The sequence below is a fragment of the Heterocephalus glaber genome, unplaced genomic scaffold (assembly GCF_053883595.1).
Source record: "Heterocephalus glaber isolate CG9 unplaced genomic scaffold, H.glaber_assembly_v1.0 deba00000621, whole genome shotgun sequence".
NCBI lineage: Eukaryota > Metazoa > Chordata > Mammalia > Rodentia > Bathyergidae > Heterocephalus > Heterocephalus glaber.
The window spans coordinates 6,985,731-7,011,947 of NW_028258153.1; the positions used below are offsets into that span (position 1 = coordinate 6,985,731).

At 54.7% G+C, this 26,217-nt stretch overlaps 1 protein-coding gene across 24 annotated transcripts in view; it reads left to right on the forward strand.

Annotated features, from left to right (window-relative positions):
* Tns1 (tensin 1) overlaps nucleotides 1-26,217 on the forward strand; it is a 221,801-nt gene that overhangs the window by 114,429 nt on the left and 81,155 nt on the right. For 19 of the 24 annotated variants that reach the window (XM_087206062.1, XM_087206065.1, XM_087206063.1 and 16 more), the window contains 9 exons: nucleotides 9,237-9,278; nucleotides 10,364-10,414; nucleotides 16,317-16,366; nucleotides 18,537-18,708; nucleotides 20,827-20,877; nucleotides 21,617-21,739; nucleotides 22,112-22,176; nucleotides 23,314-23,397; nucleotides 25,793-25,905. In XM_087206062.1, the coding sequence (XP_087062188.1) occupies nucleotides 9,237-9,278; nucleotides 10,364-10,414; nucleotides 16,317-16,366; nucleotides 18,537-18,708; nucleotides 20,827-20,877; nucleotides 21,617-21,739; nucleotides 22,112-22,176; nucleotides 23,314-23,397; nucleotides 25,793-25,905 (751 nt within the window). The other 5 variants (XM_087206067.1, XM_087206080.1, XM_087206083.1 and 2 more) reach the window with 3 other exon arrangements.

Here is a 26,217-nt window from a genome sequence, read left to right on the forward strand (position 1 = left end):
CCAGGGTGAAGTGGCTTAATCTTCAACCCATGTTTTCGATTTACTCAACAGATGTTGCCCAAAGGTTTGGGTAAAAGCATCCTACGGTTGCCCCCTCCTAGGGGGTCCACGGTGGGGTAGGATGAGGGGGGGCCTTGTTTGCCATGGACTCTCCTGATTCTTGGAAAGAGCTGAAGCAGCTTTTTTCTTCTGAAAAATAAGAGTCAAAGGAATTTCCCACAGATGATAGCCAAATGGAGTGGCCACCAAGGTCATCCAGATGCCAGGCTCCTGGGCACACACAGCCTGGCACTCAGGAGACCTGGGCTGGGGTTGACTCAGTGTGCAGGCTGTTTCCCCATGTACAGCCCATGACAGGGCCTCAGGGTACCCTTGTGGAATGATTTAGAGGTTGGAGTGGGGACTCTGGAGGGGGTTGTGGCAGATGGGAGAATGGTGATTTCACCTAAACAGTAACATAGCAGCCTCTCCCTCCAACCTCCTGACCTGGAGTTTCACCTTTTTTAGTTTCGGGTATTCAAAGTCAGCCCGAATCTGAAAATATTAAAAGGAAAATCCCAGAAATAAACAGTTCGTAAGTTTTAAAGTGTATGCCATTCTGAGTTGCAAGATGAAATCTCTTGATGCCTGGCTTTGTCTTGCAAGGGGTGTGAGTCTGTTCTCTGTCCAGTGGATCCACACTGTATAAGCCACCTGCCCGTTAGTCACTTAGTAGCCACCACAGATATCAGATGGGCTGTTGTGGTATCATGTACTTGTTCAATAGCTCTTAATTTACCTAAAAATGGCCGCAAAGCACAAGAATAGTTTTGCTGACAATTTGGATATGCCAAAAGAAATCCTAAAGTGCTTCCTTTAAGTGAAAAGGTGAGAGTTCTCCATGTATATATAGGGTTCTGGACTATCTGGTTTTAGGCACCCATTGGGGGTCTTGGAACTCTCCCCATAGATGAGGGGAGCTATTATAATAGCTATAGTAAAACACTAGCCCTTTTTTTGAATTTTGTTGCACGATTTAAAAAAATAAGCACCTTTTTACTAGTACATGTTTGCAATACGTAATATTTAGATTCCTTGTGTGAAGTTGGTACATATACATAACAGATCTTCATTCCTTTTTTATCCACTCTCCCTCCCCTCCCTCTAGTGACAACAATGGAGCCATTCTATGCTCTATTCCCAATGCCTGCATGAGGAACTGAGGTCAAAAGCCACCAAGCTATTAAAAAGGAGAGTGAGCTCTGAACTCAATGGTCTGACACCAGAATCCACCCTCTTAACCACAGATATTAATGACAAACGTCACTGTCACTTGCATAGCACCTGGAGCTTTCAAAGCCTTTTCCACGGGGCCTTGGGAACCCCCAGGACAGGCCTGATCCCATGCTGGGGAGGCAGGAGGTGGTGCAGTGGGGTAAACGGGGGCTCAGAAAAACTAGGTGACTTGGGCAGTCACACGGCTGGCGGTGGCAGGGGGTGGGTCAGGATTGTACCCAGCTCTGCCTTCTCCCAGGCACCCTGGTGCTTGCTCCTGATGGAAGTGCCCTGTGTTGCCAGGTGCTAGGTTTCTCCAGCCCCTCTTTCTAAGCAGCTAATGTCTCTGATACCCAGTGGGCTTGGGCTTTGGGAGAGTATCCATCTAAGTATCCAAAGGATCCAAAGAATACCTCCTGAATGCCACTGTTCTACATTCTGGAAAGTAAACAGCCCTGCTATTTTAAAATAACGTTCCCAAGGTCCCTCTGTATTGGGTCTGGGTCAGAAGGCACCATGCAGTCTCACGGAAGAAGAGAAGGCATGATGTTAACTGGTACCAGAGTGCACAGGTGGACCATTCTGCCCAGCACTATGGCTCACTGTCTGTCAAGGACGTGGCCAAGAATTTGCTTTTGAGCCCGATGCATTTCATCCCAGGGCAGAGGGGGCTGTGAGTGGCTGTCTGTGGGAAATCCTGGAAACCTGGAGCCTGCTGAGAGACGAGCCTGCTCAGAGGCTGACTTCCAAAGGGGAGGGATGACAACTGGGCACTGCATTCCCAGAGGAGCCCTGGCATGGAGAGGAGGTTGAATACCTCAGTCTGTGCAACCCTGAGGGCCACTTTAGTCCAGGGAACATGTAGGATGGGTGCAGAATGGGGCTGAGAACAGGTTGCAGATGGATGGACTTATTTTCTGTTGTGCTTCGAAGTGGAATCTCGTAGGTGTGGTTAGGAAGAAAGGGAGTTTAGGTGTGAAGAAGAGCTTCTAACGTGGAGAAAGCCCCACAGGGACTTTCTGGAGCTGGGATGGGCTCTGCGTTCTGTCACTGGAACCCCTCTTCGCTGACACCTCTAGGGTGTGAGGCACAGGACTGAGGGGGGAGAGATCCCCTCCCAGAGCTGCCTGGGTGGGGTCCTCAGGGCCACTCAGGTCCTGCCTTTAGCGACCTGGTCCTGGGGGTCAAGGGCACTTGTAATGTGCTCAGGACAGGCAGAAGGAGGGTGCAGGGTCCTGGCCTTGGGGACCCTCATGTTCAGTGTGTGTGTGGGGGAGAGACAGAGAGAGAGAGAACTCTGCCACAGACATTAATTGGCATCTAACTTCGGGGTTCTGCCCAGAGGCAGCTTTGGGGCTTGGGGGAAAGAAGCCATCTGCTTATGCTGAGATGGTCGGGCAAGTCTGGCTCCTGCTATAGGGCTGATATGAGACTTGAGCAAATAGAAGAGAAGAGGGAAGGAGGAGGGAGGACATTCCAGAAGGTGGCAGGGCTGAAACAGAGTGGGCAGAGCCTCTGGGAAAAGTGCTGAGCCCACCAAAGGGCAGGGCAAGTCTGGTGTAATGATGTTAGCCAGGCTGCTCTTGCTGGGGGGAAGAGGGACTTGGGTAACCTTGCCTGTCACACCCCTTTGGTGGCCCGGCAGGGGTGGGTGGGGGCAGTATGAGTTCCGGAGTGGAGGCAGAGGGGCATGGTGCGTTTTGGTACTCTCATCAGAGGCGGGGGGTGGAGTTTGCCAGCCCAAGGGGAGGGGCCCAGCTCATGGAGGAGCCCTAAGTTGGGGAACTGGCATCGCTAAGCACTAAGCGCCGTTATGGGTCCTTGAGTGGGGAAGTGACCCAGAGCAGGGCTTGAGAGCTGGGAGCCTGTCGTCAGCTGCAGGAAGGCCTGCTAGGGAGGGTGGGCCATACACGAGCGGAGGCTGGTGCGGGTGCCTGGCATGGGCTGTGGAGGAAGGGCCGAGGGAAGCGCAGCTGTCCAGTGCCCGGCTGATTGCAGGAGGAGAAGGGCTGTGTCCGGGGGCCATGGCAAGAGGGAGCATGAAATATTCCAGCCTGGCCCTGGGCCAGCGCTGGTGAGGGTGTCCAGGGTTGCCCAGCCTCAGCCAGGATTCTGGTGCTGGGCCCCTTGGGGTGTGCTGGGGGAGGGGCGAGGGCAGGAGTGGGCTTGCTTAGGTCCTCCCCTGAGGGTGCAGGGAAGTCAGGCATAACTTTCCACTTAATCACGGCAGGCCGTTCTTTTCCTCTGGTGTCAGCCTGCCTGGGAGAGGATGAGGTCCTGAAGTAGCTTCACCCCAACATTTGGGGTCGGATGCCGTGCTGCCTTGCCTGTCCCCAGCCTGCCTGTGCAGTACCCTCCGGCCAGCTCTGAGTTCACTGATGCCACCCTTGGTGGCTCCCACTTTGTCCAGGTCCAGTGAGGCCAGACACAGGTTTTGAGGGGAGACCCGGCCTCACACCGGATGACCACCCTCTCCAGAAGCCCTGCATCCCCATTTGCCAGAAGAGAACCAAAGTGTCCCTCTCTACCCCTGTGACCATGAAGTGATGTTCTGCTGCAGAAAGACCAGAGCGCCAAGAAGTGCCCCTCTTTCCTTGTTGCTGTGCTTTTTGTCATCGTTACCCCATCGTGGCCCTCACAGCCATTAAATGACGCCACACCTCCACTGCCCATCTCGGGCCCCGCGCCGTGCTCCTGATATGTCCCCATCAGTGCGGTTCCCTGCCCTCCCGCCTGGTTTCATCCCCTCCCTTCCTCTGCTTAGGGTTCTATTTTTGGAACAAGTAAGCCTGGAATAGCTTTCCCTGGGTCCTGAGTCTGAGGCCAGTCCAGCCCCTCGCCCACCCAGCCCATTGGCGCCCAGCTCCCTGCCCTCCTGATAGGCTGCACCAAGTGACCTCGCAGTTCACTGCCATGGCAGGACATGTGATGTCATGGGGTCATTTTGGCCCCCAAACCTGCCTGGATTCCAGGCCTCCCAGGGGCCAAGAGAAGGGAGAGCTGGCAGGGTGGAAGGAGGGTGAGGAATTTGGACGGAATGTTCCTCGGAGGCTGAGTCCGCATTCTGTGCCCCCCTAGACCCCCCCAGCCTTTTCCTTCCTCCAAAACAACAGCCCACAAATACATTTTTTCCCAGCCCACCCTCCCTGCAGGCCACCAAGGTGTCCTGCCGCATGAGCCCCCAGGGACTCATCCCAGACAGCCCCAGCCCTCCATAGTCGCACAGTGGGCGTGGAGAGGGCATGTGTGTCTTTTTTTTTTTAGGAAAAAAAATTAAGGAAAGGATGTGCAGTTTCCCTTATCCACCCTGTGGTTCACAGCCCCTCACATTCAGGAAGTTCTCTCTGTTATCTGATTTCAGTCTCTCCTACTTTGGCCCATTTCCTGTTCTCCTATGGAAGTGTAGCCAAGAAGTGCCTTTCTATGGAGGACCAGAGGCCGAGGGATGGCTCTCAAGGCACTGCCAGGAAGTGGGTTCCGGGGCTCAGGAAGACGGTCTCAGGGAGCAGAGAGAGAGAACGGAGGGAGGCGGAAGGGGCAAGGCTCAGACACAAGCTCTCTTGGGCAGGTTATTGACTCGGGCCCTCAGCGTCCTTGGTTTTCGTGAGGATCGGTGATCAGGAAAGCAAAGCGCCTGATACTCTGTCCAGGGTGTCTTTAGTGCTTCATGGATAGTTACGGCTTTAACATCTCCAGACCAGGGCCAAGAGTAGTGGGAAGCAAGTAGGGGCCCTAGGCTGCAAGATCGAGGGGACATCACTCTTGGGCTGGACAGTGCACTCAGAATCTGCCGGGATCTGTCCTGCCTAAGCCTCTCGCCCTAGTTCCACCTTGCCCCGGACTCCTGGGTCTGAGGCCCTAGTGCAGAGCAATCCCCAAAGGGCACTGGGGTACTGGGGCTGGAACCCAGGGGCTCAAACATGCTGGGCCAGAGCTCTACCATAGAGCTAATATCCCCAGACCTGGTTTTCAAATTTGAGACAAGGTCTTGCTAAGTTCCTCAGGCTGGCCCCAAACGTGCACTCCTCCTGCTCTCGAGTCACTCAGGCTTCAGGGGTGGGCCGCTGCACCTGGCAGGGCTGGCCTTTTAAGTAGCGCTAGGTCTAAGCCCTGTCATCTGCTCCTGAGCTGGATTCTGAGGGGGCCTTCTAGAAGGGCAGGGGGGATTCTGGAAGACCTCGCTGGGGCTGGCAAAGCCTGGGGTCCTTACATGGCAGGTGTGGTCCTGGGAATGGACAGGGACGAGACAGAGGGAGGGGGCTCGGTTTCCCTCATCCTCTGCCGCTGACCTTGAGGTACCTGCTAGCCCTGGCTGGGGACCCAGGGTGAGGGGCAGTGTGAAGAGTGTGGCAGTGGGCTTTGCACCCCTGGGAGCCAACCCCAGCCCTATCGTAAACCTCAGCATGAGGGCAAGGAGAAGAGGATGCCTCAGACCTTTGAAAGGCTGGGTGTCCAAGTGGTATGCGAGGATGCTTAGTGCAAGTGTGTGTGTGGTGGGGGTAAGAGAAGTTCCGGCCTGAATCTAAGCAAAGACAGAGGTCCGAGACCTTCAGATCTAGGCGCCCCGGGGTGTCAGCTGCCTTGTCAATGAATGTTCTGCATGGTTGGGTATCAGAGGAGGCAGTGACTCGTAGCTTATTCACTCTGCAGATATTTACTGAGGCCCACAGTGTGCCAGGCACATTCTAGGCTCTGGGATGGGGAAAGAGGAGTTTACATTTTAGTGCAACAGGCAGACTCTAAACGATATTAGTAAGTACAATATGTAGTATGTTGGAAAGCCACGAGTTCTAAGGATAAAAATAAATCTGAAAGGGGTAAAAAGTGTGTGCCTGTATGGGGGCTTGCAGATAAAGGTTAAGTGCTGGTCAGGACCCAGGAGGTCTCTGCCAGCCCCCAGAGTTGTGAGGCTGCTGCTCAGGGGAACCACAGCCCTGGGTGGCCCAGAGCTTCCCTCTGGCCTCAGCCTCTCTGCAGGGCCTGGGCTGGGGCAGCCTGGGGGATCCCCCCACCCCCAACTGGTTCCACTTTGCTCATTTCCAGTAGTCCTGGGGTTGGCAGTAGTCAGGAAACAGAGAAGCAGGACTTCAGTCCTAGGAGAATTGGGGTGGGGTGGGGTGTAGCATGCACGCCAGGCTGGATTTGCAAACATGGCAGGACAGCTTGGGGTGTTAGACTGGGAGGGGCTTCTGGAAGTTTTTAGCTCTTCAGAAAGCATGTAGAGCAGTGCGTTGAAGGCATCTGATTGATGGCAAGTGCTGCCCTGTGGCCGGTCTCCAGCTGGCAAGGGGAAGAGGGGGGCCAAAGAGGATGGTGCTCAGCTGATCACAGGCAGGAAGAGGACGGTTCTGTTGCTCTGCTGAGGCCTGTGGTTTTTAATATCAACCCCACTCCTTTGTCTGCCCCACACCAGGCCACGAGCGGTGGGCTGGAGAGGCAGGGTGGGGTAGGGTAGGCTCTGGGGGGGGGTGTGGGGTGCCCCAAGGATGGAATAATGAATAATAGTAATAGTCAACAGTCATCGAGGTCCTAGAGCTTCCTCCTGCCAGGTACTGCTGTAAGGGCCTCTGGTGCTCTGTTCCATTTGGTTGCCACAAAATCACCCTAGGCCATCCTAGCAGGAGGACGTGACCTGGGGTGGGTTACCCATCAGCACCAGGGAGTCCAGGTGTAACCCTAGGTGGTCTGCAGGCCAGTGGTTCCAGAGTCACCCAGAAGCCTGTTGGAAGCACACATTCCTGGGCCCCGGCATGGATGTCACTGACTCAGAGCCTTTGGGTAGGGCCCAGGCATCATATTTCCACTGTGCTGGGAGCTGCCTGATGGGGCACTTTCCCTGGAGAGGACCTGAAGTTAGCCATGTAGACCACCTCATCTCTCCCATTTCTGTTTCTTCTCCCATCTTCCGTTCTAGGGAGGCTGCGTGTCTGTGTGGTTGGAGAGGGCTGTAGAATTGGGAGCTATGGGTTTACATCTCTGGCCCTGGGGAGACTCCGCACATATAAGGTCCTGGGGCAACTTTCCAGAGGTCCCCGTCTCCCCTGGCAGACCACAGCTGCTTAGAAAAGAGCCAGCAGGGCTGTCTCCACGCGAGGTGGAGTTCTCTGGATGAGTATGACAGAGCCCTGGTCAAGAAGGGGAGGGCTGGGGGTTGTGAGAGATTTGGTGGGCCAACAGCGCCATGGAGGACCCCCAGGCCCAGGGCCAGCTCCCTTTTGATTTGGGTCACATTACAGGAGGGAGAGGGCGTGGCCAGGTCAGGAGAGCTCAGGGCTTAGTGCTCAGACAAGGGTAGGGGTCCTGGGGGTTTCCCGAAGGCTCATGTGTCCCCTACCCAGTGACCTGTGGCTCAGGAGTGAGAACTCTGGGAGGAAAGTGACTGGGGGGTTAGGACTAGAGCTGTGCTGGGAGAGGTAGAAGGTGGCATCTTTACTGACCCTCAGAGCCATCCCCAGCGTCCAGCTGAGGAGTGGGGTGGGGTGGAGGGTAGGTTGCTGTGCTCCTGTCTCTGCTGTGTGCCAGGACTCTGGTCTTCCTCCAGCGCCCAAGATGCCTCTGCCTCAAACTGCTCAGCAAGTCTCAGCTCCTGCAGGGAAGTTTTGGCCTCAGTCTGGTCTCCACAGGCAGGAGGGGAGATACAGCTGGGTCTTTTCTGGGAGGAGCGCTGTTGCTCCGAGTGCAGCCCAGTTTCCCTCCATCCCATCTCCCCACTGCTCCTCCCTGACCCCACACCATAGTGCTCATTCTGTCCATCTCCGTCTCCACTGACAGTCGTCCGCCCTGAGGTCCTGCCATGGGTTGGGCCAGGCATTTCCTGTTCCAAGACACCTTGTCTTCAACTCTGTCAGGGAGCATCCTTGAAAAGGCTTGTCTCATCTGTCCCAGGAGTGCTGGCATCCTTGCTCCTGAGGCAGGAGCCCAGATCCCCATGGCTGTGCTGAGGGCTGTGGTCAGGAGGTGGATCTGGGACTGGAAGTTTTTCTTCCTGCTCTGGAGGCCTGAGGAGGCCACTTTTCAGAATCATTTTGTAGGAAGCCTCCCATTGGTGTGGGCAGAGGAAGGCCAGCTCTGGGGTGATCTGTTTCCAGGGGTTGTTGATGGCCTGCTACGTATCAGTCACAGTCCCTGGCATGAGGGAGCTTTTGGTTGAGTTAGTAAAAATGTTGCTTTGAATCTATTTTAGATGAAGGTTGAGTAAGAATCACAAATAACAGCATTGTAAGGAAACAAGGCATACATTCGCATAGTGAGCTCTTTCATACACTGAGATAACTGGCAGATGGAGAGGCCAACTAGAGCTCAGATCCCCACTTGGTGCGGGGGTCAGGGAGGGCTTCGTGGTGGAGGGAACTCTCCACCTTGGCATGAAGGGAAGCCAGTCCATGAGGCAAGGCCTGGTTGTATCAATAAGCAAGCACAGTGTACAGCCAGGTCTGATGCATCAGTTTTGTGTATGCAGACCGAGGTCTGTGAGGGTGGGGAACAGAGGGTGGGGAACCTGGGAAGCGCCCTGGAGCGTAGGATGGGGCAGGCTTCTACCCCCTGCTGTGATTTCGTGCAGAGACGCAAAGTGTGAGCCCCACGGTGAGTTCATATCCTGTTGTTCCCGTTAGACTCGGTGCTTTTGGGTCACTCAAACTTCTTGTCTCTAAAGTCACATTAAAAGACCATAATGGCTCCCACCTCCCTGGATTCTTGATGTGAATAAATAGTGTAGGTGAAAACAACCAGCCCATGAGAGCAACAGTAACGTGTGTGTCCTTGTTCCATTTTAAGTGGTCACGGTCCTCAGTGTAAGTTTGCAGAAATGAGTGGTTCTAGTACTAACAGGGTCCTGTTTCGTTTTCAGTTCTCTGCCTCTTAAGTTCAGGGCCAGCCAGATTAGGTCTGGGTCCTGGGTTGGTGTCACCCTCTGCCTGTCCTCGCCACCCACCCTGGGGCCATTGTCCTGAGGCCTCACCGCTTTCCACTTTTGTCTACAGCCCATCACTGCTGAGAGTACGCCAAAGAATGTAGTGGACCCGGTGAGTGACCGTGGGCAGGTGGGCCAGGGCAGCCTGGGGGGTGGTGAGGAGGCTGGACGGCAGAGGGTGGGCTTTCAGGAAAGCGGACAGGTGGAGCTGAGGGCGTCTTTCTGGATTTGGGGAACTTGGGGGAAGGAGGAGGGTGCTGGTGACCTTGGGAGCGGGCCAGGCAGCTGACATCGCTGTGTGCTCAGATATGGGCGCTGGGGAGCCAGGCAGACGGAGAGGGAGAGGCTGCTGGTTCAGTGTGGGCGTCTTTATTAAATATGCAGAACGCGAGAAAGCTGGGCAGATCTTTCCAGATAGGCCTGCCTGACTTAGCTAGGAAACAGTTTCCTCAAGGTACGTGGAAGATGAAGGGAAGAATGTGGGTGAGCCCTGCAGTGGGGAAACTGAGGTTAGCTGTGGAGAGGTGTCTCTTGCCAGTGGCCAGGATGAAGTCATGGGCTTGGAGCTGGAGAATTTGTGTTCAAATCCTGACTCTGTCAAGGTTGTAATATTTTAAAGGTTGAACCCAGGCCTACAACCCCAGGACTTAACTTGATTGCTTGATTTTTTTTTTTTTTGGAGACACCATCTTGCCATGTTGCTAAGTTGCCTAGGCTGCACTTGTAGTTATGATCGTCCTGTTTCAGCCTCTGAGAATTCAAAGAGCATAGGCATGTGTCACCATGCCTGGGTGTTTCTTTTCCTTCTCTTTCTCCTCCTCATTCACCTCCTCTTCCTCTTCCTCCTCTTCCTCCTCTTCATTCATATAGGAGATTGAAGCTATGCTAGGCAAACGCTCTGCCACTGAGGTACATCCCTGGCCCATAAGGTTTTAACTGTGTAGCTGTAGGCAAGGCACGAGCCTGTCTGTACCTGAATTTTCTAATCTGCAAAATGGGAATAATATTTCCCTTAGCAGCTGTCATGAGATGCAAATGAAAGGGCTTGGCTAGCTCTGAGGGTCTCCTAGTGGACAGAGAAAAGACCAAGAGAAATTTTCTGGCCCTCTGCCGCCCCCTCACCTCTGCCCTGATGCACCAGCAGGTGGAGGAGCGCTGCTTGACCGTCTAACTTGAGCCCCTCTCTTCTATCCTCAGGGAGAAGGAGCCTCCCGGGGTGGAAACTCAAGGAAAAGCCTGGAGGAGGACGTAAGTGCTGGAGGGAAGAGCTGGCTGGGCCCCTGATCTAAGGGCAATGGCTCGGAGTGGGGCCATTCTTCTTGTGGGTCTCCCTTGACTGCTCTCTAGAAGGTCATTGCCTCGCAGCTGGGCCTCGGCCTTGGCCTTGGGCTGCATCTAGGCTGGATCTGGAGCTCACCGATCCATGACAGCTCCGGGGAGGGCAAGTCTGGGAGCCTGGTGCTTTTGGAAGGGGTAAAGGAAATGGGCAAAGAGGGATGGGGGCAGAGGAAGAGGGCTCTGGGCTCTTGGGGTCATTGGCTTTTGGGGTGTTATAGAGGATGGGGATGCTTCTTGGGAGACAGGAGTCTTTGGAAATGGAAAATCCTGCAAGTAGTTCAGCTGCCGCTGATTCCGGAAGATGCTGGGAGGGAGACTGGTTGATCCTCAGGCCCCTCCTGTCTTCCTTTTTGGTGGTGTCGAGGACAAAGGGGCAAATGCCTTCAGTGGAAGGGACCCAGGGAAGGGCATGGAGATCTTGTTCCAAGTCAGGTCTACAGCAAACCCCACAAAAGTGGCTCTTTCTTGACACACACACACACACACACACACACCCACCCGTACACTGTGCTGGCCTCTCTGCCTTTCCTGCTGGTCTGCGGAGGAACTGGGAGTGGTTTTGGCGGTTGGCACAGGGGGAGCTGTTGATGGCATGAGGCCCTATCATCTGACAGCTGCCTGACCCACGGTGGGGAGGGCCCCATGGGGAGGTGCTGGGAGCGGGAGGTAGCTCCTGCAGGCAACCACACTGCTGCGCCGCATCCTGGGCACCCTGCACACCCACGCTAAGGAGCAGAGCCGCACGGGACTCCAGGAGGAACAGGGAGGATGGCTCTCAAGCTGGCGGGCAAGGCTGTGTTCCCATGGGCACTGACACGTGTACTGGGGAGTGCCCCAGTCCAGGTTGGTGATGTTTCTGGGCTGGAGCGTAATTTTACCTACCACTGAAGCTGAACTGGGTTAAGGTACTCAAAGCCAAAGCATAGAGTACGTGCTCAATAAATGTCAGCCATTCTTATTAATTAATTTCTGTGGTTTTGATTCAGGGCTAGGAGTGGGGCTGTTTTAGATCCTCAGGACGCTCCCGTTTGGCACATGCTGACTCCACTGATAGATGAAACAGGCTTGAGCAGCTTCATGACTGTCACTCCTTCCCTCTGTGGAGCGCTGCTTGGATCTGGTGTCATCCACGGCTCCCAACCCTTCTCCAGGGAGCCGGGAGGTAGTCAGTGCCCTAGACACACTTAGAAGCCATATCCTAGAGCTCCCTGCATTGCCATCCTGGGCTGGATGGAGCCTAGGAGCTAAAGCTACAGCAAGAGAGAATGAGTTAGATATCATGGAGAACTGTTGATGACAAGGGCATGTATGATCTTGGTGCTACAGAAGAAAGAGGTGGTCATTTAGTTGGGATTGAGAGCATGTGTGTGTGTGTGTGTGGGGAGAGAGGGCTAACAGGCATTGAGCTACATCCTCCATCCTTTTTATTTTTTATTTTGAGACAGGGTCTCCCTAAGATGCGAAGTTGTCCAGGCTGGGTTTGAATTTGGGATCCTCGTGCCTCAGCCTCCAGGAGTGTTGGGATTATAGACATGGCCCATCACACGTGGCTTTACAAAAGAAAGTTTTGTTGGTCTGGGTGAATGGGTCTCTGTGTTTGTATGTTTGCTCATGGTGGTGTCCTGCCTAGGAATGAGAGGAAGGCCATGATGAGGCTGGTTAGTCCACTAAAGGTGTGGGTGGAGGGTATGAGGTGAGCAGATTCTAGACTGCCCTGCATACTCTAGGGGAGGAGAGGAAACCTAGTGTGTGTGAGTGTGCGTGTGTGTGCATGCTGGGGATTGAACCCCAGTAAAGCCCCTCACCCATGCTGGGCAAGAACTCTTATCACTGAACTATGTCTCAGCCCTTTTAAAATTTTATTTATTTATTTTCATATCAGTGGAGATTGAACCCAGGGCTTTCTTACTGAGTTGCATCCCCAGCCTTTTTTTATTTTTTATTTTGAGACAAGATCTCACTAAGTTGCCTAGGCTAGACTCCAACTTGAGATCCTTCCGCCTCAGCCTCCCAAGTAGCAGCTGGGGTTATAAGCATGCACCACTGTGTCCAGCCAGGAAACCTACTTTGAAGGCTCCTAGACACCTGTTCCAGGTTGGACAACAACCCCCCCTGCCCCGGGGGCCACCGGGTCAGTCCCTGGCCAGCTGCCACGCTGTCCTGCAGTCCACCCTGGGAAGGGGAGCCTGTTCTCCAAGAAGTGTGCTGGCAGCCCAGCCTGCTGGTGGGATAATGTGTTGTTTGTTGAGCTGCTTTCCTGCCTGTGGCCCAAGGCCCAGGATTCACCTTGCAGGAAGACTGTTTCCCTCTGAGCGAGGTGGTGTGGAGTGGAGTTTATGGACGGTGTGCTCTGTCGCACTTTGTTTTGGAAAAATCCAGGCTGGTGGGCAGGAAGGAGAGGGAAGAGGTGTGGCCCAAGCCCCCAGAGGACACATAGGAATGGGGATGGGCCCCTGAGCAGGCCGGTTGCCATCTCTGGCTGCCTGTCCTGACCCTGGTGTTGCTTATATGGCCTCCTCCCAACTGTGCCCCCTGGGGACTTGGGCTCAGGAAACAGCTTTTCTTTTGGTCCAGAGATGTTGTATTTGGTCTGTGGACCTCAAAGGAAGGCAGGGCTCTTCCTATAGGAGTGTTGCTTCAAACCAACCCTGCCCAAGGCCTGAGCTTTCCACTCTGGCTGCACGGAGAGGAAGAAGACAGTAAATAACGAAGCCTTGGGTGGTGGATCCTGAGCCACCCAGGAGTGTCTGAGTGAGGATCCCTGCCCACCTAAAGAATCAGCTGTCTGCAGCAGGAAGGATGAGGGTTAGATACCAGGAGGAACTTTCTGACAGTGGGAAAAGCTGTGGAATCTGTTTTCACAGCGAAGGTGACTGTGTTTGGAGATGAGGATGGGAGAGTTTTGTTTGGTGCCTAGGGAGTTGGATCAAAACTTCCATTATTGGTCTGTGACTTGAGAGGGGCTCGGAGGAAGTTCAAAGCCCCATGGGTTAAACGCTTTGAAATCCCCAGAGAGGAAAAGCCTAGGATTACAGGCAGGCAGAGAGCTTATTTTTATTTTTAAAATAAAGTCAGTAAAGTGCTCCCTAGGGCCTCCGAGTGGAGTAGGTAGGAGGTGCTGCAAGCATTGTGCTGTACCAATTTTACAGATGGATAAATGAGGCCACACTACTCTTTCTCACCCTGGCCCTGTTAATGAGTAGCTTCGCTGTAGAGTGTCAGCTGTCTGCAGTCAGGGCCTTCACCCCCTGCACTCCCTGGTGCCTAGTACTTGGTCTGACACAAAGCCAGGGCCCCGTGAATGTTTACCCCATGCGGGAATGCTCACCATGATCAGGCACAGAGATGACAGGCGGCCTCGTCGGCTGCCCCAACCCATTTGCTGGGCAAATGTCCCTGTGTGCCTGAGTGTGCCAAAACACAGCGTCTCCCGTGCTTGTCTGTTCCCGTCCAGTGAGGGTCACATGCCCCCCAGTTCTGCAGAAAACAGGAAGCCCATCAGTTCGAGGGCAGCCCAGTGATTCATTAGGGGATGACAGTCCAGCTGTTCTTCTCTGTCCTCTGCGGCAGGGTCACCGTCCGGGGCACTTCCTCCCCTGCCTCCCTTCCCCTCAGCCTGCCCGGTGAAGCAGAGCAGGCTTGGACTTTGCCTTATCACCTCTGGGGGCGGCCTGGCCAGACTTTGTTTGGGCCAAGTTTGTATTTATCTGCCCTGGCTCTTTTGGGGTGGGGAGGCTGAGGAATGTGAAGTGTCGTAACGTTTGGAAGAAGGCGGTGGGGAATGGGAACCAGGTCTCTGGTCTCTGGCCCTTCTTGTCCTACCCCTCCTGTGCCTTTGGAGGCTCCCAGCCCCCTGGGCTCCCCAGCGCCCTGGCCAGGCCCACCTGAATCCACCCCAGTGTGCTCCTCCACTTCCCTGTGCCTGGATCCATGTTCTTGGCCCCACCTCAAGCCTTGGCTAAGTTGTGGCTTCCAGTTGTTCGAAGCAGCTGTGGTGGCTTCCTCCAAAAGTGGCTGTGGATCAGCAGCAGATGAAACCCGAGGGGCTATTTATAGCAGGGTGGCCCTGGGGCCTGGAGCAGGGCCCAAGGCCTGGGGAGAGTCAGGGACTCCTCATCAGGGCCTGGTGAAGTGAGATGGATGAAGTGTTGGGTTTCTTCGTTCCTCTGGGTGGGTAGTTTTGGAACAGCCCAGTTGGGGACTTGCAAACTGAACACTACCCCTCCTGCCCCCCTTCCTAGTCTGACTCATGTGAACCCGAGTCCGTGGGCCAGCAGAGCTGCCGAGAACTGAGAAGGGTTCCACCTGACAGGCCCACTTGGCTCTTGCCACCTTGCACTGTGGCCACCGCTGAGCTGTTTGGAGCTGGTGTAGCCCAGGCAGGGACTCTGGGCACAGCATTCTGCGGCCTGCCTGTCCGCCTGCCCAGGGTGCTGCATGGAGAGCTCTCTTCTTGGCCAGCTGCCTTGACTTTGGGCTTGGCTGCCCATCCCTACCCCTTGGGCGCTGCAGTAAGGGGCTCCTGTGCTTTGGGTCCCGTGGTCAAGCCTCAGGTCAGAGTGTGAATCCTGCTTGGTCGTCAGCTTCCCAGGGACTTGGGGGTGAGTCACCTGTGCCTGTGTGTCCTCTCCTTGATAGATTCGGTCCTGCCTCTTCTAAGAGGTGGCTGTAACTTGGCCAGTGAGGTAGGCGGGTTTCTGGCTGGAGGAGATGGGCTCAGAGGCCTGGCTCGGCTGGGGAATCTAGATACCAGACATCTCAATTCTGCAACTTGCGAGGTGGCCGAAAGGATGGGCAGCCGCTGGGAGTAGAGGGGATGCAGGTTGTGACTTTCTGTAGGGTGAGTGGTTGTAACCAACCTCTCAGTTACTTCTCTTTTAGTTGTACTTGGTATAATAGCAACAGCAAAACTACCAGTTGTCATTTATTAAATGCCGGGCCTTAAGCAAAACTCCTTATATGATAATTTCTTTGCATCCCTGTGCAAGCCTTAAAGTTGTCCCATTTTACATGTGACGTTTCAGTAGGCTGAGGTAGTTAAGTCTCCAGCAAGGCTGCCCTGTGCAGCAGGATGCTGGGACCCAGAGCCTAGGGCCTGGGGGTGGGGGTGGGGCTCTGGCTCTGAGCTTTTATTGCTGTGACAACCATTGCCATGGGACGTGGGCCCATTTGGCTACAATCAACAAGCTCAGGATGGAAGTGGATGAGATAGGGTAGCAGATCTGGGCTCTTAGGAGCGTAGCTCAGGGCCACTAGAGCAGAACATGCTGGGCTGTTCTGTGTCAAGTCGCTTGACTGAATGACCTGATGCTGCTGCTTTTGGGGAGGGAGGGGAGCATGGGATGACAGTGTTGGAGAAGTTGGGTCCAAGAACTGACTGGGTGGAGGGATGCATCACTCTCATCTTCCTATTGCTCTCACACGTGCACTTTGTCTTCTCCACTGGGGGTTGTCACCGAGGCAGTCCAGTGAGTCTGAGGAGATGTGTTTCTGTTGATTCAGTAGCTGTTAACTGTGTCCTCAGGACAGGTGCCACCAGCCTAGGATGGGTGCATTTCTCAGCCTTGGCAATTTCTTCCTTCTGCCCTGTTGGCGGCTGCGCATGGGCAAGCATGCTCACGTGCAGTTGGCCTTGACTCCGTTTGGTTCGGGTTGCTGTGTTGCTGGAGTGCCAGGGCAGGAATGCCCAGCAGAGAAAGCAGAGGATTTGTGTTTGGCTGAGGCCCTGGTGTTCCTACGGACTGCTCTTGCTGCTGCCCTCCCGCCATCCTGCCTGACCCCCATAATGCTACCTCTTTTTTCTCTTTCCCAGGGTGCCACTAGAGTCCCACCAAGTGTCCAGACACTTCTGCAGCCCATCAGGTAGGCCTGGGCCACAGGTGCATGGGGTGGGGGGTGCCCAGGCAGTGGGGTCAGGGTAGGTGTTCTTCTCTAGTCTTATCCTGGGGTCTCCAAGACCAAAGCCACCAAGCCAAAGCAAGAGAGTGTGTGGGTAGATGGTCCTTGACAACCGTTATGTTTTGAGTTCCAGCGCTAAACTAGACCTTGAGCTGGATTCTTTATTTACCTGCATGAGCTCATCTAGGCCTTGCAGCAGCCCAGAAAGGTATGTTGGCAGATAAAGAACCAAATTTCAGAGGGATGAGGTGGCTTGTCGAAGGTCACACAGTGTCCCAGAGGCAGCACTTGGGGGCCTGGCTGGCCCCAAGGCTGCACTAGATCTCATTCTTTGCAGAGTTTCTTATATGGGGGTCATTTGTCAAAAGGAGGTCCTCCCTGTGGGGAGCGAGTGCCTGGAGGTCTGTGCTGTGCGATTCAGCCTGTTTTAACTGTGTCCAGATTCTCTGCCTTGGATTCCCCACCCCCTAAGGCTCCACGATGAATGGGAATGCTGGCCCTAGCAGGCAGCTGAAGCCCCTAGAGATTGTGGCCCAGCTGCCAGCTCCATGGCTGGAGGTGGAGCTTTAGAGGACCTCTCCTTCCCTGCAGCTGGGAAAAGACTTGGGGCAGGAGGATATGGAATGCAATGCCCCATCTGCCCAGCCAGTGGCGCTGTTCTGCCTTTACATTATTCCGCAGGAAGCAGTTTGGGGACCTGGCAGATGAGTGTCCAGGGTTGGCCTCATCTGACTCATGTCTGTCACCACCAGGTCCCCTCTCACTTTCTTGCCAAGCTGAGGGAGGGGCTGGAAAGATAGGAGCTGGGCTTGCAAGTTTTCCTGATCGTGCAGTCCCTTCCCTGGAGCCAGGACAGAGGGGCTGTGGACAGTGGGGGAGGACTGATATAGTTAGCCAGTCTCCCTGCCCTCATGCCCATTTTGGAGGTTACATGTGCATGTTGCTTCTTGTCCAGGGCTGTCCTTGGGTAGGCAGTGGCCTGAAGGCAGAGTCCCATCCCCAGGGCTGCTGTGAGACGTTTATCACAGGGACAAGGAGTGGCCAGGGCATAAAGGTCTGACTCATACTGGGCTCCTTAACCCTGGCCTCTGGTCCTCTGTACCACTCAGTCCTGGTGGAGATCTGGATTCTTCCAGGCCCCTTGCTGCTCCTGGGCTTGTCCTCCCCATCACTTTCAGACGTCACTCCAGTCTCAGCTCTATCCTGCCCTGTTGGAAGGCTAGCCAAATGGCATCAGTGTTGCCTACCAGTGATAGAGAGGGAAGCCAGGGGCTGGGAGATGGTGGTGGGGTGAACGGTATGAGGGTGCCCCACGGGGTTCCCTAGCAGGGATCCTGGACCATCCACCAGAGAAAAAGCCAGGACATGTGTAGTGTGAGCCCCTGGCTCCCTCACCCAGTGCTTAGCTCAGTGGTCCTCATCTCCAGGAAACTGCCCACCACAGCTGCAGCAAAGACTCTATGTCCTCTTTTTTCCTGGGCCCTTAGAATTGGGGATGCCACAGCCGCACAGCAGCTCTGGTGGGTGGTGGGAGCAGCCAGAGGTGGGGAGAGAGCCAGGGACCAAGGGCAGAAGCCAGCCTGCCTTGGGAGGGCTGGAATGCACAGTGTGGTCTGGCTTACCTGGAGTCCAGGTGAGCGTGTCACCTGAGCTGTCCCCTTGCTGAGAGGCCTCCCACCCCCTCACAGTTGGCAAGCAGGGGAGGTGGCTGAAGTCTCCACTCAGATGCAGGGGAGCCCAGGCTCCTCTTCCTCTTTGGAGCAGTTCCTGTGTCCTCCAGAAACTTCTCTCTGGCCAGGAGGCCATGGTGTCCAGAGTCAGGGCTGGGCTCCTGGGGTCTTGGCTGGGCAGGCCCTGGTTCTGACCGCTGGAATCAGTGCCCTCAGACCGTTTGGTTCTGATGTGGCCTGAGGTGTTTGCCAGCCCCAGCCCAGCTTGTTCTGTGTGGCACTCTCAGATGGCTGCACCGGTCTTGCCAGGGGGAGCCTCCGGCCATGGCCCTGGGCTGGGGCATGGGGCAAGTTCTCAGGGCTGAATGTGGGATCATATCTGATGTGCTAAGGATACAGACATCTGGGGCTTGCCCGGGGGACTGGATCTGATCAGGATTCCCCTCTGCCCACTGTCTCCCTAGAAGCATGAGTGTAAGCCGGACCATGGAGGACAGCTGTGAGCTGGATCTGGTGTATGTCACAGAGAGGATCATCGCTGTGTCCTTCCCCAGCACAGCCAAGGAGGAGAACTTCCGGAGCAACCTCCGTGAGGTGGCCCAGATGCTCAAGTCCAAACATGGAGGCAGCTACCTGGTGAGGGAGGCCTCGCTGCTCTTCATCTGCTTGCCACTGCTTCACTGTTGTCACTGTGCACCTGCTCAGGGCCAGGGTTTCCTCTTCCCTTGATTAGCCTGGGCATCGCATGTGGCCTGGGTCTTCACTTCCGTCTACCCTAATTGATTCTAAGGAGGATGTCTCTAGCCAAGTGCAGCATCTGGAACCGTGTGTGTGTGTGTGTGTGTGTGTGTGTGTGTGTAGCAGGAGGGAGGCTAACAACACAAGTTCATGTCACTGAGGCTTCCTGGGACCCAGTCCCTGTTCTAACTGCTTCGGCCTTCATAAAATCCCTGGAAAGCAGACACTTGTTAGAGCAGAGAGGTGGGGTGATTTGCCTGAGGTCACAGGGTCTCCAGGTGGCAGATGAAGTACAGTGTTGGTGCCTCTGAGAAGTCCTAGGCCAAAATCATGGGCACGTGTGTCTTTGGGGACCTTGTGGTTGGCCCAGAGGAGTCACTGACACATGCGGGTAAAGTGGCCAGTGGAGGCCTCCTCTAGCACAGAAAGGCCGACCTGTCCCTGGCCCAGAGGATAGCTCAGGCCTGTGTAACAGGGAGGTACACGTGGGCTGGACCCATGGTCTGCCTGCAGGGCAGTGGAGGTGGGACAGGGAAGGCTGTGTGAGTGTCCCAGGGTTGCTGACCGTGGGACAGACAACCAGAAACTATGTGGCCCACAAAGATGGACATTAATCATCTCCCAGTTCTGGAGGTAGAAGTCTGAAGTCAAGGTGTGCACAGGGCTGTGCTCCCTCTGAATCCTGGATGGGAGATCCTTCCTTCCCTGTTCCGAGCTTCTGGTGGCTCCCAGCACCCCCTCAGCACTCCTTGGCTGGTAGCTGTATCATGCCACTGTCTGCCTCCATCTTCATATGGTTTTTTGCCTGGTATCTTCCTGTGTGGCTGCTCCTCTTGTTACAAGGACATCCATCATTGGATTTAAGGCCCACCTTAAATTCAAGATCATCTCGGGGACTCTATTTCCCAATAAGATCATGTTCTGAAGTTCTGAGTGGGTACAGATTTTGGGGACACTTCAGTCCACTCTAGAACCCATCCATCTGTTGTGTGGGGGCATTGCTAAGAGCCTGCCTTTAAACATCAGAAAGTCCTGGGTTCAAATTCTATCTCTGTGCTTCCTGTGTGATCTTGGCTGCTTCGCCTCACTAAGCTTCAAGTTTCCCGTCTATGGAATGGGTTGGGTGACCCTCGCTACCTCTTTACAGCTGGTGAGAGAATTAAGTGAGCTGTGAGATGTCAAGTCCTTAGCACAGGCCAGGTAGGACCCTCGCTGAGAGGTAGCCATTGCTAATGCAATGAGGTGCGCTCCTTTGGGGGTGTAGGCCTGGACTGGAAGCTGCCCAGATCCTTCCTGAGTTCAGGAGTACAGAATTCTGCAGGTCTCTGCTTTGTCCTGCCTGTTCCAGGCTGGGCTGTCTTCTCTTCTCCCAGGAGGCTAAATAGTGGTCTTCGAGTTTCCCAGGCAGTGGGTGGAAGTGGACAGCTCTGCCCATCCCTTTGGAGGTGGGGAGAGGAATGGCGGAGACTGGGGGATCCTGGCATAGATGGTCCGAGAGGGCCCGCCAGGGGTGTATGTGCACCCTCAGTGAAGGTGTGTGGTGACTGAGAGCTGCACCATCACGGGATGAGATTTGGAAGCCCCCACTGGGTCTTGCTCCAGCCCCTTTGCAGCCCCAGTTCATAAGAGCACCCACTGGAGGCACGGCTGTGTGTACCGCTCTCTGCTCACCGTGCTCCTGACAGCCTGTGGCTGTTTCTGCTGGTCAGTATGTGTTCTCGGGTGGATGGTGTTTCCATTGGGGTGGGGAGAGAGAGAGAGAGAGAGAGAGAGAGAGAGAGAGAGAGAGAGAGAGAGAGAGAGCGCACAGAAGAGGAGCAGGAGGAGGAGCAGATCTGTGGCCTGGGCCCCTGGCTATCAGAGGTCGATGCCACTCTGTCTGGCCATGAGTGGGCTCTGTGGAGGAGCTGGAAATGACACCAGCAGTCCTGTGTGACCAGTGAGCATCCTTGGCACGCCTCTGTTCTCCCCAGCCCCCTCACCCTCGATACTCACAGACTTTTCTTTGCCTCCTAGCTGTTCAACCTCTCTGAGCGGAGACCTGACATCACGAAGCTCCACACCAAGGTGAGTGAGTAGCTGTTCTGGGGTGATGTCTCCTTGCTTGAAAGAGAAAGGGAAAGGATGGGCCACCTCTCCTGAAGCTCCTGCATTGAGATCTTGGGGAATAGCACTGTGACAGTTTAAAGAGCTTGTTCAGAGTTCAAATGCATCTCATACGTGGAAAGCGGATGATCTCACAATGATGTTCCATGATGCAAATTATAGAAAGCATCACTCTGTGCAGTGACTTCCTGTCCACGCCTGCCCCCTGTGGAGCACTTGGGGTCTCAGGGTGAGGCTAGAGGGTGAGATTTTAGTTTGTAGGTTTCATTTGGCAGGAAATCGCTCCTTTAGAGGTTCCTGCTGCAGTGTTTACTTTGTTTGCTCAGTGGCTGTTTGGGGCTTTGCAGAGGGCCGTCTTTAGACCCCTCTGTACCTTTTGAGGTCAGAGTTGTATGTTGTAGGCCCTGGGATCTTTGGCTCCCAGCCTTTCCTTTACACGCATGTGAAGAAACTGAGGCTGGTCGAGGGAACATAGCTTGCCTGGACCCCACAGTGAGTCAGTACAGAACCGAGACCCGGGCCCAGGGTCTCCAGCCCTTGCTGTTGGCTTTGCTGTCCACATTCTGCTTCCGAGCTCGGCTGACTGGCAGGCCGGGAGCTGGAGGTCTGGCTGCGGGGTCTGCCCCGTGCTGGTGGCTGGTGTATGTTGCCCTGGCTGCTGGGTGACTCCCCAAGACCTCCTCTTCTCACGTGGCCACAGGTACTGGAGTTTGGCTGGCCCGACCTGCACACCCCGGCCCTGGAGAAGATCTGCAGTGTCTGTAAGGCCATGGACACTTGGCTCAATGCGGACCCGCACAACGTTGTGGTCCTGCACAACAAGGTCAGAGCAGGGCTGTGGTGTGTGTGGGTGTGCGCATGTGTGTCTCTCTGAATGTGTCCCTGTGGGAGTGCATGTCCCTGCCTGTGTCTTTGGACAGTGTTCGCCTGCAAATCTGTCTCCTCCATTCTAAGGGATAATAGATTCTATCTCAGGGGCATCCCCAAGAAGCAGGGGTACCAGCCGTGTCCCCAGTAGTGGATGACCAGCTGTGCTTGTTCTGAGACCCAGGTCTTCCCTGCTTCCTTCCTTGTGTCCCCCTTCTGCTCTCCCCAGGAGCCACACCCCCCTCTCCAGGCCCTGTGCCTGTACCTCCTAGGCTTCAGTGTGGTCTCTGGGGCAGCCTCAGAAATAAAGGTTGTTTTCTTCTTTCAGGGAAACCGAGGCAGGATAGGAGTTGTGATCGCGGCTTATATGCACTACAGCAACATTTCTGCCAGGTAGGAGGGCTCTGAGCCTCCTGTCCCTGATCATTGATAGTGTGACTTCCCTCCTTCCTTCCACTGTGGCCTCTGCCTTCCCTGGGGCGGAAGGGTCAAATAAAGTGGATGAGAGGGGACAGGGGGTACAGGCACCCCAGGACAGTAGAAGGAGCTGCCCACAGCTGTGAGGCAGGCGCCTGTGGGAGGAGAGAGGAGACTCTATACCCTCTGCTCTCTGGGGGCCTGTGGGGGCAGCTTTGGGAGACAGGCATGGCCCTGAGCACCTCACCTAGTCAGCTTTTTCCCACTGCCTTCTGTTTCCTTGGTAAGCGAGGTGGGAGTCAGAAAGAAATGTTGGATCAGGCCTAGGCCTGGTGGAACCATCTCGAAGTTATCTCTCCTGTCCCTCTGCTGCTAGCCAACAGGGCTCTTTTACTGCCCAGGGGTTATGGAACAAGAATAGGAAATAACTGGTGGCCAGTTCTTGATCTGATCCCGTTCTGCAGGGAGCCTCAAAGATTCATTCATTCCTTTATTCACTCTGTTGTGACTACTGAACAGCTACTGTGCCCTGCATGGTGCCAGGCCCTTGCCCTGTGAACACGAAATAAGAAAACAAATGCATCAGTAATTCCTGGTGATAATGACCGGGAAAGAATAGAGACTAGAGAAAGACAGTGGGCAGGGGGATGGGGTCAGAGAAGGCCTGTGGACTTGATGACATTGGTGCAGGGAGGATGAGGCAATGCTGGAGCTGGGACCTGCTGAAATCTGGGTCCTGTGAAGCATGGAGAAGGAGCTTGAAGGCTGAGCTCAGGGAAGGAGCCAGGCGAGCGGTGGGATGGGAGGGGCTGATGTGTTGGGGTCCCAGAAGAGAGGGGGAGGGGAAGCTGGAAGGCGGAGCCACCTGGCTTGGTGGGCCATGCTAAAGACCTTGGGAGTTGATTCTAAGAGTCATGGATCACACAGGATGGAGAAATGCTGGAACACTTTCTGAATGCATCTTTGTACAGAATGGCTGGAGAATGAGGTTTGTCCTCCCACCAGGAACCAGGGCTGGCTGGAGAGCTCTGCAGGTCCAGGGGAGCAGGGCTGGGGAACAAGGAGCTCCTGGAGGTGGGGTCAGCTCCTCTGACCACCTGTCTCTCCCCTCAGTGCGGACCAGGCCCTGGACCGGTTTGCAATGAAGCGATTCTATGAGGATAAGATCGTGCCCATCGGGCAGCCGTCCCAGAGAAGGTGGGTCTTCAGAGCATCTGCCTACAGGGATGGCATGGCTGCCTCCATGGGGGTGTGCCCAGCATGCGTGTTCAGCCTGGAGGGATGGAGTTTGGGGACACGAGTGAGCCCAGGACAGCCTGTATGTGCCTGCAGGTTGGCACTGCAGGTGCCTCTTAAAGCCTCTTCCCTGGGAGCAGACAGTGGGTGTGGGTGTGGGTGCTCTGTGTGTGGAAAGAAGGTACTTGTGTGAGGAGGCATGATCTGCTCTTGTCCCTGGTGGCAGGATTGCTCCAGAGCGTGGATGAGTTTACAGGAGGCTTGCGTCACTGCTGCCTGTCCTAGGAGGACATAGAGACCCACGATAAGGGTCATCTTCTGTTGGGAAAGTTTAAAACATTTTGCTAAAGGCCCTGCTCACTCTTCACACTGAGGATCCCCAACATGTACCCCACCCCCACCTTTCTTGGCTGGCTAGAAGTGAACAAAGCACAGCTGGGGGCTGTTTCTGCCATTGTAGTGGGAAGCCCAACCGGAAGTGAGTCCTCAGAAACCCAGCATCTTTTATAGTTGGCACAAAACAGCTGACAGCCAGCGTCTGGGTCAGCTGTCGGAGACAGGATGGGTTTATGGTCAGGAAATCCCAGCAAGGCCCCAGACATAGTGCTGATCAGTGAGTCTTCCCAGGGAGAAAAGCACTGTGGGCCAACTACCTGCTCTGGGGTTGCTGGTCTTGATCACAATGTGGCCCTTGACCTTGAAGGATAAGGGACACTAAAAGAGAAGCAGCTGCTGTAATGGCACAGTGTGGCTGGGGTTGGAGCAGACACACCTCTGACTCTGAACAGCGAAACTTGGAGAACAGGGACCCACTAGCGGTACCTCTCAGGAAGAGGAGGAGTCCATGGAACTGCGCATGTGCACATGTAGAGCATGCAGTTGGGGTGTGTGTGTGTGTACATTATCAGTGTTGGCCTGCAGCTCATATCTGCTGCTGCATCTGCTAAGGGCGGGGCATCCTATCTGCCCCATGTGAGTTTCCTATGCCGCCTTTGCCACTTTCCCGCCTTCTTGTCTGTGTTGCTTATAGAGTAGGGCAATTGGAAGAGAGGCCATCAGGGAGAGAGAGGGGGAGGGGCTTTGTCTGTAGCTCCCCCATTCATTGTCACCCGCCCCCGGACTCATTGTCCCTAGCACAGACACATCCTGTTGGCATGATTGGGAGACCTGATGGGAACTGGCCATGCTGGGTTTCCGGTTTGACTACTGGGGCTGGGGGCTGGGCAGGGCCTGAATAGGAGCTGGCGCTGCCCATCAGATTATCTTGCTGGGGTAGTCCGAAGTGGCCCCACCCAGGCTCAGGGACAGAGGCCCATGGCCCTGGAGGTGGGCCAAGGAACCCAGAGAAAGGAGGTGAGCATTGTCCTGGTCACAGTTTGGTCCCACCCTCCTCAAAGAACTATTGGCTCCCTCCAGCCTCAGGATGCATTTGATCGGCCTATATGACTCAGCCTGGCATTATCCTGTCAGAAAAAGGGGAAGTGCTGGCCAATCAAGGGCAAGAGGATCGCTCTCCAGTTCAGGCTGTTGCCTTGAAGCCCAGACTTCCCTCCTTTCCCTCCCACCCCCAGCTCTGAGCATTCTTGCTGTGTGCCTTTGGGAGTCCATCGACCCTTTCTGGACCTGATTTTTCCTCTCTATCTAGGAGGGGAGGTGAATTCCATTCTTCCAGCAAGATCTTTGCTAACAGAATTGGAGGATGCTGACCATAGAGATAGATTCTTATTGGAAGTTAGTTATTGCAAATACCAAGGGAAGTAATTGATCCAGAGGTTCTCCATATACTTTGCTGTGATATAAAGGAAAGAGCTGTAATTACTAAGCTCTTACTGGTTTCTGGACTATCATACGGCTGGTAGATCTGTAGGGCAGATCTGGGCCATAATAGGAGGCTTGGTATAAATATAAGCACAAGCATGGCTTGGCTGGGTGAGGCTTCCAGAGCTGGTTGCTGCTTGCTGCTTGGGCAGCCTGCCTTGTGCTGTAATGAGCAGCTAAATGATGCCCACCAGGGATATGAAGAACAATTTTGTTCAACAGGAGATTCTGGGGCTGGAGGGAAGCCCAGGAGAGATGCTTATATTCACCACTAGGGGGCACGGGCAAACTCCAAATAGGTTGGGGCTGACCCAGCTCCAGGTCTCACAATACCTGCTTTTTTCCTACCTGAGGCTACAAGCGGCCAAGAGGCCAGTCTTGGGTGGAAACCTCAGCTGCCAGGAGGCCTGGGAAAGGGGCACAAGTTGTTGGAGAGAGTAGGCGGGTGGCCTAGGGCAATGTTCTTGCAGATGGGAGAACAGCGATGACTCTGTGGCAGTCCAGGCCCCCTCCCTGAAGCTGCCCTGTCCCTGCACAGGTACGTGCATTACTTCAGCGGCCTGCTCTCCGGCTCCATCAAAATGAACAACAAGCCCTTGTTTCTGCACCACGTGATCATGCACGGCATCCCCAACTTTGAATCTAAAGGAGGTACCTCTCCAGCCCTTCTTCAGGCCTCCCTTCACCTCCACTTCCGTCTTCTTCTTTTGAGAGACTTGTGAGCTGCATTGGAGTCTCACCCACATCATTTCCTGAGTTTTTTGAGCTCTGGTCTATTCATCTGCAAAATGGGTTTGATATGTGCTGTGCCTTCTGGCTGATGATGCTGCATGTGACAATGTTTTTGTCAACTTAAAATACCTTACAAATGAAAAATTAGTATGTTTCCCCTTTTGACTTCCTCTTTTGCTCCTCTGGTTTTCCTTCTTCCCCTTCCTGTGTCTCCTCCCCTCATTTCTTCCT